We start from the raw sequence: 19,577 nt of genomic DNA on the forward strand, positions 1-19,577 counted from the left end.
CTAGTTCCTACTTCCAATTCTCTGCATCTTTACCATGACCCAGAAGTTGCACTTGCTTCAGTAGTTCCACACGGATATATGACCATTGCCTGAGCCTACAGCTTGGCTAACAGTAGGGTTCAACGTAGGTCTTTTTGTTTTTTCAAAGATCAAGGATCACTGTCTACACATATTATCTAGTGCTTGTAAGCAGGTGCTTCACTTGTATTGTTCAGTTTTATAGTTATTTATAGTAGGATGGGAAGTTTGGTATCAGTTACTCAGTTATGCTGAAATACAGGCCTCATTCTATTTTGCATATACCAAACAGGTAGTTATATATGGATATACAATCTAAGAGTATGACAGTTACTAGTAAATTATTAACAATTTAATGATAAATAACTTGGGTGTCGGAAATAAGTGCATATTTGAAGTTCTGAAAATTAATCAGAAAGTATTTGTTTCAACCCTTGATAGGATTATATACATAATCAAACAATTTAAGAGATTCCAAGGAATGAGAAGTCCATGATATTGGACTTTAATTACAAAGCTTTAATTACAAAGAATAGGGATCCATTCTGTATGTTCAGAGGATTATTTAATTTTGCAGATAAGTACCACAAAATTAAAGTATGTTTGATGGGTAAAATTTCTAGAGAAACTAAGTGAGGCCTACTTCACCAAAAGCTCTGAAAGTTTTTTTGTGCTTTAGTACTTTCATTTGTGTATAGAAAATTGAAAATCAGTTTTTTCCTTTATCTCATAAGATTGATTCCTCCCCACATTTCTTAATTTTGTTAAACTACATTTATATTTTAAAGACCAAGCCAAATGCTACGTAAGACTAATTGCTTTGCTTAATGGATGGCAAGAATGTTCTTTATATTGTCATTTCTGAGCCCCTTCCCATATGTAGTAAATGGATAATAAATTAAGATCAAATATGAATGTATCTTTGTTAGAACTGAAAATTATTATGCAACTATGTAAAATATATTTTTATTAGTATATTTTATTAACACACTTTCTGCTCTTCTAAGGATTTATTGGAATTGTTTGAATATTTTTATTTATTTATTTTTAAAAAGATTTTATTTATTTATGCATGCAAAACTGGGGTATAGGCCAGAGGCTGAGGGGAGCAGTGGGTGGGTCAGGAGATGTCTGCTGTGTCATGTGGATCACCTCCAGGGCCAGGGATCAAACTCACTGAGGCGGCCACCGCCAGCTTCGCAGTGCTGTGCTTCACTCACTGCAGCATCAGGGAGGGCCTTGAATATTTTTTTTTTAAAGATTTATTTATTTATGCATACAGAACTGGGGTACAGGCCAGAGATGTGGAGGGTGAGAGGCTTCACTAGAGACAGAGTGGGGAGCAGAACAGGCAGATCGACGAAGTACACTGCTGAGGGTAGCAGCGGACGGGTCAGGAGAGGTCTGCCGCGCCATGTGGTCACCTCCGGGGCAGGCGGGAGTCGAACTCATGCGGAAGCCGTCTCAGATTCTCAGTGCGCTGCTTTAACCCGCTGCGCCACCAGGGAGGGCCGGGCCTTGAATATTTTTAAAAAGTGAAATGAGGCCCTCCCTGGTGGCGCAGCGGGTTAAAGCACAGCACTAAGAAGCCTAAGCCACTTACGCATGAGTTCGATCCCCGCCTGCCCTGGAGGAGATCCACATGGCGTGGCAGACCTCTCCTGACTCGCCCGTTGCTCCCCTCAGCAGTGTACTTCTTCGATCTGCCTGTTCTGCTCCCCACTCTGTCCCTGGTGAATCCTTTCACCCTCCACATCTCTGGCCTGTACCCCAGTTCTGTATGAATAAATAAATAAATCTTTAAAAAAAAAAAGTGAAATGATCTTAAATTGGGGTTTAGTTGGTGAATTTATATCAGCTTATTAAATACTCAGTATATTTGGTACTTTTGCTTGAAGAGCTCAATAAATCCTGATTTGTCTGTTTTTGTCTTTTGGGGATAGTAAGAAAAGGTAATGGTTATTTTAAAATTCTACTGTGATTTGTTTTCAGTGGACATTTACACATAGCAATAATACATTGGCTAAGTTTTGATGTCATTAATTTCCAACATGTTTTTAAATTTTTATAGTTGACTAATTTTCTTTTCTTAATATTCTAGCTCTGTCAATATCAGCTCACGTCGTTGAAAAGATAATTTTGAAGACATGTCTTGCTGAAAAAACAACTGAGAAAAATTTTACGGATGGGATGAACACGCGCCAGTCAAATTGACTACCTTCTGCAATTTGAATGTTAACATTGCCCACTTGGTACAGTTACCTAGTGATGTACCTGTTCTCACAATACCCTATTTCATTGTGCTTGTCTTGATTAAAGAATTCAAAGTGGAGTACCGCAAACTTGATATGGATAATAAAAAGAAAGACAAAGACAAATCAGATGATAGGATGGCACGACCTGGTGGTCGGTCAGGACATAGTACTCGTGGAACTGGGTCTTCTTCCTCTGGAGTTTTAATGGTTGGACCTAACTTTAGAGTTGGCAAAAAAATTGGATGCGGCAATTTTGGAGAATTACGATTAGGTAAGAGTATTGTTTCTTTTACTGTGTTGGAAACTTTTTTTTTTTTTGAGGAAAGATATTATCTGATGAAAATAATTTAGATATTTGATATAGTCATTTTAAAGAACACAGATTCTAGAAATTTCACATATACTTTTATTTTTCATTTGTAAGGAATTCTCTTAATATTGGAATGTCTATTTACTTGAGAGTAACCATGCAGAATATGGGATAAAAGAAAGTAAATTAAGAAATTATAAATTAGGAATTAGATTTAGGTTTTTTTTCCCTGATTTAAACCCTTTTAGTAACTATAATCATTTTTGGTGGCTATGTATGGTTTAAACTGAATGTAATACCCTGAAACTATGTAACAATCAGTGAAATATACATTGTTGTGATTTATTCAAATCCTCTCCACCCTAGTACCTTCATGGTGAGGTCTTAGGTATCTATACAAAGTACAAACTCACCTAATTCTTCTAATTAGATAAGTTTGAGAAACATAGATGTAATTAAATCTCTTAATACTGTTTTTAAAGCAGTTAGTACTGCCAAATGTCAAAACGTAATTAAAGACAGACTCAGGAACAGAATTGAGGTTTTTAACTCCTGGTGCAATTGAAATGTGCCTTTCTTCATTGGAAAAAAGCAAGAAGGTACACAGCCTAGTTATAGGCAGCATAAGATTACCTTGAGAGTTCTGGTATTATTATTTCCCAAAGTAGAAACTATAGAAGTAAAAAAAAAAAAAAAGGAAAAAGTTGTTTTCACAGTTTGCATTAGATCCAACTCATTATTGTAAGTAAATTCAATTCTGTGTTTATCTACTCAACTGTTTATCTTTTTCATCTTATAAAGCACCCTAATTTGTAGTTACTCCTTAATTTTATAATTGTTTGGTATAAAGTACATTAAATCTTAGACTGAAGACAGCCAATAAAAGGCAGTGACAAAGTTTGTGCATAGCTGGAATGTGACGAGTGACTGGCAGACTGCACTAAAGGGTGAAAGTTTTATATTTAATTTTTTGAAGAATGTTGAGTTGGTTATTTTGAAAATCTTAAATTACTTGTAATTTTGGAGATAGAAAAATTAGATTGTTTACTTGGGTAATTCTGAGTACCATGTATCAATTCATTCAGTATTTATTGCATGTCTGTTATAGGTGAAGCATGATAGTCATAATACATCAGAAAGACTGAAAAACCATCTCTAGTGTTATAGAAAACATAAGCTATTTTTAGCCACTTAGGACCTCAAATTTCTCAGTTTGAAAATGGGATTATTTCCCCTTCCTAATTTATTTTGAAGATTACATTTAAATGGTAATGTAAAGGACTTTGACTATGCTTACATGTTTCACAAGACAATGAATGTTACGTTCTTTTAAAAAATAATACGAGATGCTTGTTTATCTTTTAAAATTTAAATTCCATCATGTGTATTTAAGTATATATAAATTAGCTATGTAGATGTATTTTATAAATATACGTTGCGTTTATTTATTGTTCTTTCTCATAACCAAGACAATATAAAGCAGCATATGTACTGAAACTATAGGTGCTATACGTGGAAAAAAAACAATAAAATACATTTCTTTTGCAGTCTAAATAGATAGACTAGGAATAAGACTAGTCTTTTAGCCTGTCCCTTCATTGGCCATACATTGTCTATCCTCTTCCTGTACTGAATCAGTGCAAACGAAGCTACATGTAATACAGGGTTACATTACATATGTATAGTTTTTTGTTTATTATGTGTCACATCTTACTCTTGTGTACAAGGAAAGACTGCTACATCTGGGATTTATCAGTTCTTTGATACAGTATAGGCCTCAGTTGGTGATTACCCAAGTTGTTGCCAGCAAGAAGAAAAGGGCCAGGGCCATTTATCTACCTTTTTGAAGTGGGGAGTCACTTACCTCATGTCCATTCATATCCAGAATTTAATCACATGACCATGTTATACTGAATGGGAGACTGGAAATGTAGTTTCTAGCCACGCAGTCATTTAAAACATAGGGCATTCTACTGTGATCCAAGGGGAGAATGTTAGCAGTCTCTGCTATAAACATGCACAGTATGTTGATAGGGATATGTCTATATTTGTATTCTGTGGGACATAATTTTTAAATGATAATTATGTAACTCAGACACCCCAAAGTTGTTAAAAATTTTTTTCAGGGTCAGTGTCGCACAGAACTCTCTTGGAAATAGCTTTTGAAATTGGATTTAAACATCAGTAATTGGAACCAGCCTGTATGAAGGTTTCAATTTACTAGATTCTCTCTATACATATTACTTTACATTCTTGTTATGTGAGCAAACACATCTTTGTGTGTCATTTATTTATGAGCAAAGCAAAAAAGTAATTAAAAGCCAACTCTGTGGGGAAGTAATACTGAATTTTCAGTGATGGAAGATGTATTGGTAGAATTGTTTATTTGTTGTTCACTTTTATAAATATAACCCAGAGATTTCAGGAAATTCTGTAATGTCTAAAAAACTTGATGCTTTTAGTATTTAATATTTTCTGCTGTTGACCTAAAAGTGGACATTTAACCACATAAAACTAACTAAACCAGTACTGTAATTAGTATTTGATATACATTGGTTCTACAGAATGCATATTTAGCTTAGCTTAGCTATTGTACTATGACTTTTTCTTTGTGTATTTGTGACTATCACATACAGTATAGTAATGAAAATTCTTGCTGAAATATGGATTCCAACAAAACAGATTTGCCCCTTTATTAGACACTGGTTTCTCAAGAGTCATTTTCTTACTATTTTATTTACTGTAAGCTCACAGAAAGCGAAGGTTCTGTACAAAAATGCATTCTTGAAAGTGTATATGATAGCATATCTAAATGGTGAAGTAGTTGGCTAACCAATTTTTTCTAGTATTTAAAAGGATTTGTGGGCTCTGCAAATAGACGCCAGAGTACAGCATTATTGCCACCGTTTTAGCACTCCTTTTGGGTTCTAGCTTGTGTCATACTAACTGTGAGACATACTATTTAGATTAGTATTAATGCTTGTTTTTCTCTCTGCCCGACTAATATGTATGAAATAATAACAAAAATCAGAAAACTAGTAAATTGGCATGAACAAGCACTGCTGTACAAAAGTGGATCATTCAGGATTGGAATTTTGTTTAGAAGTTTTGCTACCATTCATGAGGTGCTGTATGAAAGGAAGTTAGGGGTATTGTGTCATAAAAGCATATGTGAAAGTTCATGATTATAATGCTCTGTGTTCAGGGCAATTACTTTCATAGCTGAAAACTATCCCTGTTTTGCTCATAAAACTAATTCTTGCTTAGTGAATAAATACTGAGTTACATATTGTTGTATTTCATTTTAAAAGTCATTTTAATATACTTGTAAAGAGGCTCATCATTTGTGTAACAAATTGTCTTCATATACTTCACAGCTTCCAAAATTCTAACCAGTGCTTTGTGGGGGCTGCAGGTGCTGTTCTGTTGCAGTTTTCTGGATTAGTTTCCATGGCCAAAATTTGCTGGCATTCATTTGAATTCTTCACATATTGATGATATTAAACCTATCCTGGTTTTCACTTATCTGTTCTTTCTGTTTGGTAGATTATTTTTTGAATATGTAGAAGTCAGTCATTTTTCACTGTAACAGACTCTGTATAAATTCTGATCTGTCATTTTCCATTCTCCTTGTGCTCAAAATGGTGTCCAGTCCATATATTGGTAATAAATGTTTCTCTTACTTTGTAGATTTCATTTAACTCCTAAGAAGTCTAGGGTGATGCTGTAAAACCTTCAAACTAATTTATGAGAGAAAATTAATTTTTAATATAGTCGATTTTTTCTGTGTTTTGCTCTATTAAGTATATTTAGTATGCACCCTAGTAAAATTACCTCACGATAATGAAGAATTTAAAATGAACTTGTGGTTGGAAGTGGAATTTTGTGTTCCTATTTTTATATAGGAATTCTGGTTTTGAAGTTTAATTAAGCAGGTATTTTCCAGTTGATTGTTTTCTAAACAAATAAAAGTCTTTCCATTTTTATAAATCGGCTGGTATTTATAAATATTACTGTCTACTCTGAATCCAGATGAAATACTACATGTATTATTGTATCGATTTAAAATACTTGCTTATAATTGAGGTTTTTTTTGGCTAAACTAGTTGAAAGTAAAAATTTGCATCATTTAAAAATGTAGCATATACTTTTCAAATGTAATATGTTTTAACAATAGTTACTATTGAGCCTCACCTGTTTTCTTTTTTTTTCCCCCAAGGGAAAAATTTATATACAAATGAATATGTGGCAATTAAACTGGTAAGTTCACCTTTCTTATTTATGTTTATTTTTTCTTTAATGATTAACTTACATTTTTTATTTTCATATCTTTTATAGCAAGTCATTTTTTGGAAAATGATATATATATAGCTAATCTTTTGTAAAGATTGTAAATGATATATATATATAGCTAATCTTTTGTAAAGGATAATTCTTGGAATTATCCTGCCCTTTAAACATTTTGTAATGAAGAGGATGTCTTTGTCTTCCTGTGCCACACAAATTCAGTCTCTTTATATTGGAGCATTTATAGAATAGAATTTTTGAATTTGGGCACTATTTTTCATTATAGGATAATTAGAAAGCAAAATTTAATTTCCTGATATAAGCACGTGGATAATGTTTCCTTCGTAGTCAGGATTGAATTTTTTGAAAATTTATTTCCAGATAGCTTTGAAAGCATTTTTTCTCTTGATATTTTTGGTATGGTTAAAGCTTGACTTCCAGTGATCAGAAATAATTGAAAAGAAAAAGCAAGCTCCTGCAGGACTATGGTGCTGTCCTTAGTGGGGTACACTGCTGTAAGGCAGCTTTCATTTGGAATAGTTGAGATCTGGGAAATTTGAAAGAGATACCTTTTTTGGCAGCTCTCCTGACTGCCTGTGGCTATACAGGTGCCTCTCTATTTCTTTGTCCTTTTCCTAGTAAACCTGTTCTTCTAATGTGTTTTAAAAAAAAAGAAAAAAGGACATAATTTTATCCTGAGACAGCTGTTCTGTCTATTTTACCACCCATGCTCCTCAGACATTAAGCATAGTTTGGTTTTCCCAGTTTTCGTGCTTTCCTCAATTTTGTCTCTCGAAGTATTCTATATTAGGAAAATGTGAGACTGATAAGGAAAGCTGTTAGAGGAAGAAGCCTGTTGGAGGAGAAAGATTATCTTTTGAAATATGATAGAAATCTGTACTATATAATTTTAACACTCTTTGCACAAGTGTAGACCAGATTTTACTGGGATTGTGGCGCCTCAGAAGAGACTGCCGGCTCACACGTGGCTAGGACTGGCACTTAACCTAGATTAGTTCACCATTGGTTTTATGAACTGATCCTTTATGACAGAAAATCTGGTTAGTTCACCTCTTTAACGTCACTGGTTATCAGAGGTGATATTAACAGTAAGCAGTGTATTAAACTGATTGTAACCTTTTGCAAAGAGTTAATTTCAAATTTTTTAATGAAGTATTTTACTGCTATAGATACAGAATGCACAAATCAGAATAATTGTTTTCTTCCCATATTCTGATGTACATTAGTTAAAATAACAAGATTTCCCTCATAAGCATAAAATCTGGAAAATGACATTGGTTTATATGAGTAGCAGTAAAGAGATTTGGGGTGCAACTATTGTATCATATTTGAACACTGCTGCTTTTCATTTCTTCCCCCCCCCATGTGCTAAGATAGTGGGCTAGGATCCATACCTTTAGTTATTAGGAGTGGGGGTGGAATACAAGAATAGTAGTGCCACAGGACCTTTATTCTGTGTTACTGATGTGGCATCCTGTAGGGAACAGTTCTGCTTAACGAAGCATGTGAATGGTAGTTAGCTGCTATTTTTTAAGCAAGTCAACCTAGACTAACCTTCCCCTTATTTGTATCAGTCATTTAGATTTAGAACTAATCCCTGTCCATGCCATATTGATGCTTTAGTAAGCAATTATTTTATCGTCTTTTAGCCTTCTTACGTATATACATATATATTATTCTTTTTCGTTTATCTTAATGTCATTTCACTCTCTGTTTCATTTCCGTCTCCTACTCCCCTCTAACTCCCTTTGTTTTTTGAATATTCTTCCTCTATTCTGGTTTGCTTTTTCCAAAGCACAACATACTAATAAAGGTGTTCTATGGGGAACTGGAATTTTTTGGTCTCTGTATCTCTAATGTTTTCAGGTTACCTCAGAGTCATCCAAAAACTATATTGCAAGGACAAAGAAATATTCACATAAACTATTGTTTACTAAATTATGTCGTTTCCTATAAACTGAGTTGATAGAATTTTTGTGACTACAAAAATAAATATAAAAGATCCATATGATTGTATTTATATTGTATCTGTTCATAACAGATAATAAAATTTGTTCAGAACTTGCCATAAAAGTAATCACTTGAAAATGTTAGATTTGTATAACTTTAGTGCTGTTTTCTACTTTGGTACAAATAAAGGCGTTACAGTGGTATCCAGAGAACAGATTTCACTGACTAATTTAGTTCCCGCTTCTGAATGTTTTTATGTGTTTTCCTAGATCAGATTGGTAACTTGTTTCAGGATAGTTTGTTAATTTCTTGTCAGCCATCATTCCATATATTGTTAGTTGTACTTGTGTAATAATATACTCTTTAAGAATAATTAAAACGTCATGGTGAGGTAGATTTTTTTTATACAATGGCATCATAAAGTTTTATTGCTGGTAAAGTACTGGAGTCAAGTTGAACTTACTGAACTACATTACAGCTGGATTTCTATTTTTACCTTAGGGATATCAGTGATTGAATGAGTTATGTATTTAAATTCATTTGTGATTACTTAAGTGAGCATCTTTTACTGCATTATCTGTTTATGTTCTTTTATATACTTGTATACACTTTTACATGAAAAATTATAGGTAAAATAGTATATGTGGAAGACACTGCATTAGTTACTCTGTGTATGTGTAAATGTGTCTTCTCTGTGTGTGTATACAGTACAGTTTCCTTTGTGTCTGTTCTTACATCCTGCCCTCTTAAGAACTAAACTGATAATTTTTTAACAATATTTCTATAATTGTTCTAGTAGAATTTCATTCTTTCCTTTTTTTTTGTAAGAGTCATTTATTTGTGCATACAGAACTGGGGTACAGGGCAGAGGTGGGGAGGGCGCTGAGTGGATTCACCGGAGACAGAGTGGGAAGCAGGTGTACTGAAATACACTGCCAAGGGGAGCAACGGGTGAGATGGAGACGTCTGCCGTGCCATATGGGTCACCTCCCTGGGCGGGGATCAAACGCTTGGCTGCAGTGGCTGTGGAAAGCTTCATAGTGCTGCGCTTTAACTTGTTGCACCACCAGAGAGGGCCAAATTTCACTCATTTATTACTTGAAGTTTGTGTACTAGTCATGCTTTCATTACTTGGTATAAATTTCATTTTGTTTATATTTTGGGATTCATATTCCTCTTGAATCTGTGGTTTGTTAACCAATAATATTCATGACAGTTATTTCTTCAGTTGTTGCCTTTGTTAACTTTTCTCCTTTCTCCTAAAACTCTGTGTGTTTCATCTTCTCATAATATTGTCCAGATCTGTAATCTTTTGTATTTTTGCTTTACTTTCTTTATAATATATTCTGTAGAGTTTTTAGAGATGTACTCTGTGTAATTTTCTACTTTGCTAGACTTACTTTATTTCCAGCTTCCTGATTCTCTTCTCATGTTATGTTAATCTGCTGGCAAAGTGAGTGTTAAATTCTGGTTATTGTAAATTAAAAAAAAAATTGTTGAAATTCTGTTGGTCCTTATATTTTCTGTTATATGGTTGGTTCTTGTTCACATTTCCTGTGTTATTTTATAGTTTTCTGTTTGCCGCAGGTATTTTCACACATTTACTATTTTTCAATATCCAAAACATCTTGTTCCTTCTCTTTATGTTGCCTGTGTATGTATGTGTGTATGTATATGTATACATTTCAAAAACATGGGAGAAAATACAACACAGACATATCAAGCTTGTCCAGTTTGCTGTAACATATGATATATGTGAATACCAATGATTGACAAAAGTAATCCAGAGGTGATAAAAATGGAAAAAGTGATTTCTTCTAAAGGAGGAATGATGGAAATGTTCTAAAGGTTATTCAAGGTACTGATGGTAGGGTTATATACAGTTAACAAAACTCATGGACTGATACTTAGGAGCTATGTATTTTATTATAAGTCACAATACTTCCACAAAAACCTTTAAAAAGGCAGTAGGTGAAATAGTGTAAGGGCCACTACTTCTCTAGTCATGAATATTTGAATGTCTTTAGGGTCTAAGAATGAAACTAGATTTACCCAGTGCTTGATCTAATTGCCATTTAATCTTATATATAGCTATTGTTATCAGTTTGAATGTGAATTTGATTTTTATGTGGATTTAACAGAGAAACAAAGATACCTAGGAAAATATTACATTATATAAGAGTTGGCAATAAGATTTATAACATTTAGAGCCTAGTGATTCTTTTTTAATAATTGAAATTATGTTGTTGTTGTTTAAATCAGGAGCCCATGAAATCCAGAGCACCACAGCTACATTTGGAATACAGATTCTACAAGCAGCTAGGATCTGGAGGTAAAATCTTACATTGATTTTAAAATCTGGGATAAAATGGATTATTATGCTAATACCACTCTAGTTTTAAGGAGTAGAATTTTAATATGGTTGAAAAGATTGATTTAAGGCTGTACATACTAGATATTTTCTTACTAGAATCTATATTCCCATTTGATTGTAAATGTATTTTGGGGATTTTTGTGTTGCTGTTAATTTGAGTAGAGAACATTGTGAAACAATATAATTTGAGAACATTATGTGCATATAACTTCCATATTTTTTGCCTTTTAGAGAATATTACAGCTATTGGAATGGTTTATGACATTGTGGTAATCTGAAAATGGCCTCATAAAACATTTATATTATATTGTGTTATAATCTTTGTAATCTGTAAATGATTTATGGCAAATTTTGCAGATATGACTAGGTTAAGGAATTTGAGATGGGGAGATTATTTTGATTGTTCATTTGAACCCTAAAAGCATACCCAAGTGTTTTTGTAAAAGTGTTCTGTGTTTTGTGTACACAGAAGAGAAGGCAGAGTGAGCCTAGGTAGAAGTTGGAGTGGGACAGCCATAAACCCAGGAATACAAGCAGCCACAAGAACCTGGCATAGGCCTCTGGGATTCTTCCTAACGACTTGAGAAGGAATGGGCCTGTGCTAATATCTTGACTGATTCTTGTGATTTCAGATATTTGGCATCCAGAATGGGGAGAAACTGAATTTTTGTTATAAACCACAAACATATAGTAATTATAATATACTAATAAACTAATAACAAGTATAATTTTACACAGACTCTAAATTTAAATGAGAATGGATATTTTTCTAGGGAAAACTGAGAATACTTTCTATTGTATGCTCCATTTTCTTCATGTTGAGTCTTCTCTCCTTTTCCTGTTCAGTTTTTCTTCTAACTTCATGATTTTATATGTACAGCGTACAAGGTATTATACTTGTTTTCCCAGATTTAAAACAATGAGATTTTTTTTGATGCATCTTTTTATAATACAAGTTTATATAGTTGCTGGATCAGCTGTCTATTTCTTAATATATTATTGTATTCTTTTTTCACTAAGAGCATACTATCCAAGTGAGTAGTCATTATGAGGACAGTAAGTTTGAAATTTTGTTTTAATGTTTATTATTATAAACATTTTAATTTTTTTATTGAAGTATTTTAACATATAAGTTGCATGTGTGCATCATTGAACTATAGACTTTTTATAATGCATATTTAAGTCTGATAGAGGAAGCCACCAGGAGTTGCCAAAATTATCACTGTCAAGTAAGATTTAAAGGATTGGGGATCAAATTAATTTATTTGAGACCATATAAATTAAAGTCCAGCTAGTGATAGAAAGCCCTAAGAAGCTAAATCTACTGACCCATATGCTGGAAATTCAAGGCAAGTACCAGTTTATAACACATTATTCTGTTCAGGTCTTGAAAAGAAAAGAATGAGATCTCTCAGCAGACAGTACAGAAAATGACAAGAAAGGAGGGATGGGGCAAAAACCATTAAGAGGCACTGCATTGTAGGAATGGCTTTCACTAACAAAACCATGACTGCTCAGCTTAGACTAGTAAAGTGTGACAAGTGAAGAAAGTACATTTTGAGGTGGCAGTTATAGGGTTGATAGAACTACTGAACGACAAGATAGTGCCTGTCTATAGATTTCAGCTTCTGTTTTTTAGCATGTGGCTTTTGTTTTTATGATCCTGTTCATCTTTCTGATCTATTGATAGTAAGGAGGGGAAAAAGAATTAAATTACTATCTACATAAGAATAACTTCCAATTCCTTATCTCCTTACTCCGTTCTTGAAATGTGGTTTGTGTGCATGTGCCTACTAGAATCAGAAATTCTACATTCCTACCATTCATCCTCCTAGTTTCTTTTCTAATAATTTTCTTTTCTTCAAAAAAAAGAAAAGCTGTTTTCTCTTCTGAATTTACATATTTTCTAGGGCACACCCTTTTAAGGTAAAAATGTTGTCGCCTTTGATTTTAACTCAAAAGGTTGTCAGTTCTTTCTGTGAACTATTTCTTGATTTTTCATTCTCTTCTTCCGTCTCTGGGACTCTTTTCATTTGAGTTGCGCTTACTTTGTGTGTCTCATTTCTTGTTATGAGCCCTCCTCAGAGAGGCTTATCATTTAGCATGAAACCCAAACTTTGTTCTCTTTTATTCCCTTATTTTTTTTTAAACTGTACTCAACTTACTTTTCTTTGAATAGATCTCCATATGCCTGCATTCTCTTTGGAATGTCTTTATTTCTCAATGCGTTTCTTCTTAACTTCAAGCCCAAACTAAATGTTATTTACCTCTTTTACAACATATTTCCTGGCATCTCTGTTTTTCTTCCGTGAAACTTCTTTTGTAACCTGGAATTATTTTGACTCTATCTTTATTTTTCTTTTGTCATATCATATTATTCCCTTGTGTCCATTTCCTATACTATACTCAAATTCTTTGAGGACAGTGAACTTAAATATTCCATCTTTTTTATCCACAAAATTGAATAGAGTGATACTTGTATACAACTGGTTGAAACTAACATTTCTTTTGTTGTTAAGGTAACACTGGTTTATACACTCTATGATTACAAGATACAGGTTCAGACCTCTTCAGGTGTATAATACCACCTCACATATTACCACAGGCCCTGTCGTTCTTCCTCCTAGTCCACTGGGTCTTCTTCCCCTTTTACTTCCCACACCCTCTTCAGTAACCTTAATTTTACATACAGATATATTTAGGGTTTGTGAAATGATAAGTTCCCAAATGAAAATAATACATTGTTTTCTGTCATTAGAAGTGACTTGATTTTTTAATATACAAAATTGTTACATTATTGAATTTTGAGTTTATTCAATTTTGACAGTGATACAATTTTTAAAAATTAATTTTATTCATATCAACCTCTTAAATACATTTAATTCTTAGAAACAACAAAATCATTGATGAGAATTTTTTTGAATTAATGGAAATTTTCGAATTTTTTTTAATTAATGGGAATTATCACCCAAGAGAATACTTAGATAGCTTAAAGTATCTAGAAGAATATACAGTTCATCCTGCCCATTTTAAAATAATCACTTTCCAGGAAGCTTAGGTTTTAATTACTAAAGTTGCTTCATTTTTTAAAAAAATTTACTTTAGAAGTTTAGTTGAGTTGTTGATAATTCATTAAAATGCATTTTGAAATGTATGGGTAGTTTTTTTGTGTGTGTCTGTAGTTGTAGAGTAGTGAAATTTTTTTTTTGAAGATTTATTTATTTATGCATACAGAACTGGGATACAGCCCAGAGGTACAGGGGGTGAGAGGATTCACCAGAGACAGAATGGGGAGCAGAACAGGCAGATTGACGAAGTACACTGCTGAGGGGAGCAGTGGGAGAGATCGGAGAGTCTGCTGTGCCATGTGGGTCACCTCCCGGGCGGGGATTGAACTTACCCTGAAGCAGCTGTGGCTAGCTTGCAGTGCTGTGTCCTAACCTGTTGTGCTACCAGAGAGGGCCCATATATGGGTAATTTTGTTTGAAAAGCTGTGATTCTGAGTAGTTTTGTTTTATATTGTTTCCTTGACAGTAGATGGGGAAAACTTGGTAATTGTTCATTCTTTGCAATTTCTTTGTCAACTGATACCTTGATCACAGAGAGTAAAATAATCTTTTTTTCTTGTGAAATTTTGCTTATCAAAAGAAGCAAAATCTTTTTTTCTGCTATACATTTTCCTTTACAAACCTTCCTAAAAATGATATTAATCTTTGAGAATATGCATATGCCAACTCTGCTGTTTTTTAAGTGAGTAGCTTGATGTTTTCTACTATATTTCTAATACAGTATTTTGATGATAGCAGAAATGCATTTTTCTAAATTTATTACTTCTTTTTGTATCATCTAATGAAATGATTGTTAGTAAAACTTTTTTTTTAATGCTGACTATGCTGTTTCAGTTTGCGCCCCTTTTAGAAAAAAATCAAGTTTTATAAATGTTTTGCTATGATTTATAGATGCTTATGTTTCTGTGTTCTTTTGAAACCCATTTAACATTGCTTGTTAGCTAAATGAATGCTGGTAGTTCCATAATGTATGGAATATTTGTAATACTCACTTTTGATAGGGGTTATCGATATTAGTGTAAGTCTTGTAAATGTACATACACAAATTTTATATATTGAAAATCATTTTATTCACTGACTTTCTCAGACTATGTTTTAAGAAATTCTACTTTTTGTATGTATTAGAGTTTTCTTTTTACAATATTGTGAAACCCCTGAAATTTAAGTAAACAACTAATCAGCATATTACCTATTATATACCTGCTAATATTTTATATTAGCAGAAATAATGAAGATTACTATGTGAGTGAATTACTGGTTATGTGTTTCAACTTAGATAACCAGTAATTTATGTAGCAGATTAATAAAGTTCTGCTTTTCTGTCTTAGCTTAATTGCATTTAGAACAACTACATGTAGTAGTTTTAATTCTTTCTTGATGACCCTTTATATGGGCGTTTCTCTAAGTTACACATTCCTACTATTTATTATTTTGTGTATATGTATGTAGATTGTTACAATAGACAGAAGTGTTCAAGGTTTTTCTGTAAAGTTTTCATTTATGGAGAATGCTTATTTTAAAGACTGCCAGCATTATTATTACAAGAAAGAAGGGTTAACTCACAGGTTTCAGCTTGGTTTACATGGTATAAGTGGAAAAGTAGTGTGGTTACCTGGTAATTGTAGTATTTTCAGTGATTAATCATGTAAGGATAGTAAAAAACATATTAAATAGGGTATAACTAAATGGTGGTTAGGTATTTAATTTCCTAAAATACAGCATGAATTTTCTAATCCCCTATGTAGTAGTAAAAAGACAGGAAGTAAAGCCATAAACAGTAATTGCATATTTCATGTATTTAAATATAATCAAGCAATGGGAAAGACTGTCGTCAGTGGAGGAGAATGAGTAAGAATTCATTAAAAATATGAAGTAGTACATTGTGAGAAGAAAAGTTTTGGTAGCTTGTAGTTGGGGTTAGATTTTTTAATCCATTTTTCTTGTTTATTTAGACCAATGAATAACTGAGAAATGAAAAATACATGATGTGTGATATTATGTAACATAATTTATATTTAATATAAGTAGATCCAATTTCACATAGTATTGATTCAGTATTCATATAATGTTCAATAATGTTCATATAATGAACAATAACTCATCATAGGCTATAATGTTATTTTGTAGGTGATGTGACTTTTTATGTTCTTTGAAATTTAAAGTAATTATTAAATGTTTCACTATTAAATGTTATTGTTGAAGTATTTTTTAAAGATTGATTTATTTATACATACAGAACTGGGGTACAGGCCAGAGGTGTGAGGGGTGAGAGGACTCACCAGAGACAGAGTGGCAAACAGAACAGGCAGATCAACTGAAATACACTGCTGAGGGGAGCACATGGCGGGTCAGGAGAGGTCTGCTGTGCCATGTGGGTCACCTCCCTGGCTGGGGATCAAACTCATGTTGCAGTGGCTGCAGGTAGCTTCATAGTGCTGTGCTTTAACCCATTGCCCCACTAAGGAGAGCCCTGTTGAAGTATTTTAATGCAAGGACTGTTACCAAATCAAGAACTCATTGCTCCATTTTATTCATCTCAGCTTGGACAGCAGTTTTTGAACTTCAGGTGTAGGGATCCTTTTACGTTCTGAAAACTTTGAGACCTCCAGGGAGATTTTGCTATGAATTATGACTTTTGGAATTAAAATAATTAATTGCTATGTTAATTCATCTTAAAATAACAACAATAAAATTTAAAATAATGACAGTATATTTTACACACACAAAACATATGAGTAAAGTATTGTTTACAAATCTCTTTAATGCCTGGATTAATAGAAAACAGCCAGACTCTCATATCTTCTCTATTCAGTCCATTACAACATCATGTATCAAGTGGCCTCTGGAAACCTTGACTATTAACTTGTGAGAGAATGAGAGTGAAAAACGAAAATAACACTTTAGTGTTACTATAAAAATAATTTTGATGTCATTGATCTCTGTGTGTCAAGAACCACTTACCCTGGCCCTAAGTGTCTCCAGATCACATGTTGAGAACTGCTGAGCTAGGGGTTTAAGTATTTGTGTTAAAAGTTAAGAATGCCTTAAAGCAAAACTTCCTTAGAAAAGAACATAGTGTAGGTGATAACTCTACTGAGTATTTCTAAGGAGATTGTAGGTTTTCTTAACCAGGTATATAAAGTTTAAATTTCCAAAAAGTATACTAATATTTTGGTTCTGATTTCTTCTGTTTAAATTTAGTGAACAATTCTGAAATTGAAAAGGGAAAAGAACACAATATTCTTTTAAAGATATGCTTAACTATTATCCACCTATAAGGAACCTGATGTACTTTAATACTTAGTACAAAATTCCAATCTTTAAGAGTGTCAGACTTCCAATAGTTGTTTTATGACTTCAACTGTTTTTTTTGGTTACATAGAGGACTGAAATATAAAATGAAATGTTTCATAAAAATAATTTTGGAAAAGTAAGGGTGCAATTGTGTTTTCAGATAATACACAAGTTTTGTATTTTTGCTCTTTTTAAGATTTTCTTGCGTAAAAATTTGCTTTGAAAATTTAGAATGTTAATAAACATCTCTGAAAATTAATGTTGATGCAGATCATTAGAACTAACTTTCATGAATTCACAATAGATGGCTTTTTATAGTAGTCTTAAAAATAATTTCAAAACAATTAGAATTGGGTGGAGTATAAGTTTATAGCTGAAAATGCACTGGGTATTAGAACAAATACAAAGGCTTGCTTTTGCTCATGTTTGGATGGCATTCATGCAATTCATCAGCCAAATACTTCGATCAAGAGACACAGCTAGGAAGACAGACTCTTCCGTTTGCCTCCACCTTTCCCTCTTCCAAAAACCCTCTCCTGTGCTGTAATCTACTGGAAATATGCTACTGTGGTTTTGTTTAGTTTTGGTTTAAGCTGTTCCACAGAACCTTGCATTTGTCTCTAACTCTTAACACTTTAACTTGTTTGCTTAGTCTTACAAACTGTCCAGACTTGTCCTGGAAAATGAAACTCTTGGCTTTCACAATCCTTGCTTTACATACTTCATTTCTTTTTATTTTTATAGTTCTTGATTTTGTATACCAGTATAAAAGTGACATAAATTTTGCATTACTATTATTGATAGTAATTTAAGAAGCTTGTACATTCATTGATTCACAAAACAGTGTATATCTCAAAGAGTCAGAATTAGATCTTTTTACTGCCAAAGGTCTGTGATGAGTCATATCTTAGGGTAAAATTATGATGAACAATAAAACTGAGGTTTTTTCATTCAAATTAGAGCCTAAATGTTTAATTGACTCATTGAAGTACAGTGCTGTTTATGGAATTTTGCCATCTTGCATAAGTAGAGATACATAATTTTGAGATACATTGTAGATGTTAAAGTAGAAAATAATAGAGAAAATTGAAGCAGTCACCCTTCATCTCTTTACTGATCTTTTTTCATGGTGTTAGTTTAGAAACTCAAAGATATACTCTACAGAGTTTGATTGAGTATGCATATTAGGTACACAATGATTCTTGCAAGGGTGAGTCAGCTTGCTTTATGAAATGTAGCAGAATAGATTCACTTAGGTATACCTTTCCTCAGCAGTGAGAATTACTCTGTGAATAATTGCAAATTTTGATCTTGCTTAGTGGGGATATTTTGAAAAGAAGATACCTGAAGGTTGTCAAATTGGATGTAGAACTAGGATAGAAATTTTTGAATGTTGCCTTAGAGCAATTCAGACAAACTGAATCATGATAAATCTGGGTCTTAAAGTAGATCTTCCTTTTGTTAGTGAGATTTGTTTAGAATGTTGAGAAGATAGTTCAGAATGGAGAGGAAACCAAACTTAAATAAAAAGTGTAGACAGAATCTGGATAGTATGCTATGCTTTAGCACTATAATAGAAGTTAATGATTAGGACAAGTAGAGGTAAGGTTATATAATTTTTAAAAAGATTTATTTATTTATGCATACAGAACTGAGGTACAGACCAGAGGAGCAGGGGAAGTGAAAGGATTCACCAGAGACAGAGTGAGGAGCAGAACAGGCTGACTGACAAAGTACACTGCTGAGGGGAGCAATGGGCAGGTCAGGAGAGGTCTGCTGTGCCATGTGGGTCACCTCTAGAGTGGGGATCGAACTCATGCTGAAGTGGCTTTAGCTTCTTAGTGCTGTGCTTTAACCCGCAAAGCTACCAGGGAGGGCCCAGGTCATATAATTTTTTTTCCAAGTTATATAATTTTAAATATTAGGGAGAGTGTTTGAGAGATACTGGTTCAAGTACAGTTAGTAGATGAATTAAATAAATGTGGTCTTAATCTTTTTTC

At 33.2% G+C, this 19,577-nt stretch overlaps 1 protein-coding gene across 4 annotated transcripts in view; it reads left to right on the top strand.

The window, feature by feature from the left end:
• The first annotated feature begins 2,120 nt into the window (after window positions 1-2,120).
• The window catches only part of CSNK1G3 (casein kinase 1, gamma 3), a 62,426-nt gene continuing 44,969 nt past the window's right edge, over window positions 2,121-19,577 (top strand). For all 4 annotated transcript variants that reach the window (XM_004686667.2, XM_004686665.2, XM_004686664.2 and 1 more), the window contains exons 1-3: window positions 2,121-2,544; window positions 6,803-6,843; window positions 11,104-11,173. In XM_004686667.2, coding sequence (XP_004686724.1) covers window positions 2,367-2,544; window positions 6,803-6,843; window positions 11,104-11,173 — 289 coding nt within the window. In that variant the 5' untranslated portion in view covers window positions 2,121-2,366. The remainder of the gene's footprint in view (window positions 2,545-6,802; window positions 6,844-11,103; window positions 11,174-19,577) is intronic.

Source organism: Condylura cristata, unplaced genomic scaffold (assembly GCF_000260355.1).
Source record: "Condylura cristata isolate star-nosed mole 26May11 unplaced genomic scaffold, ConCri1.0 scaffold00021, whole genome shotgun sequence".
NCBI classification, from domain to species: Eukaryota; Metazoa; Chordata; class Mammalia; order Eulipotyphla; family Talpidae; genus Condylura; species Condylura cristata.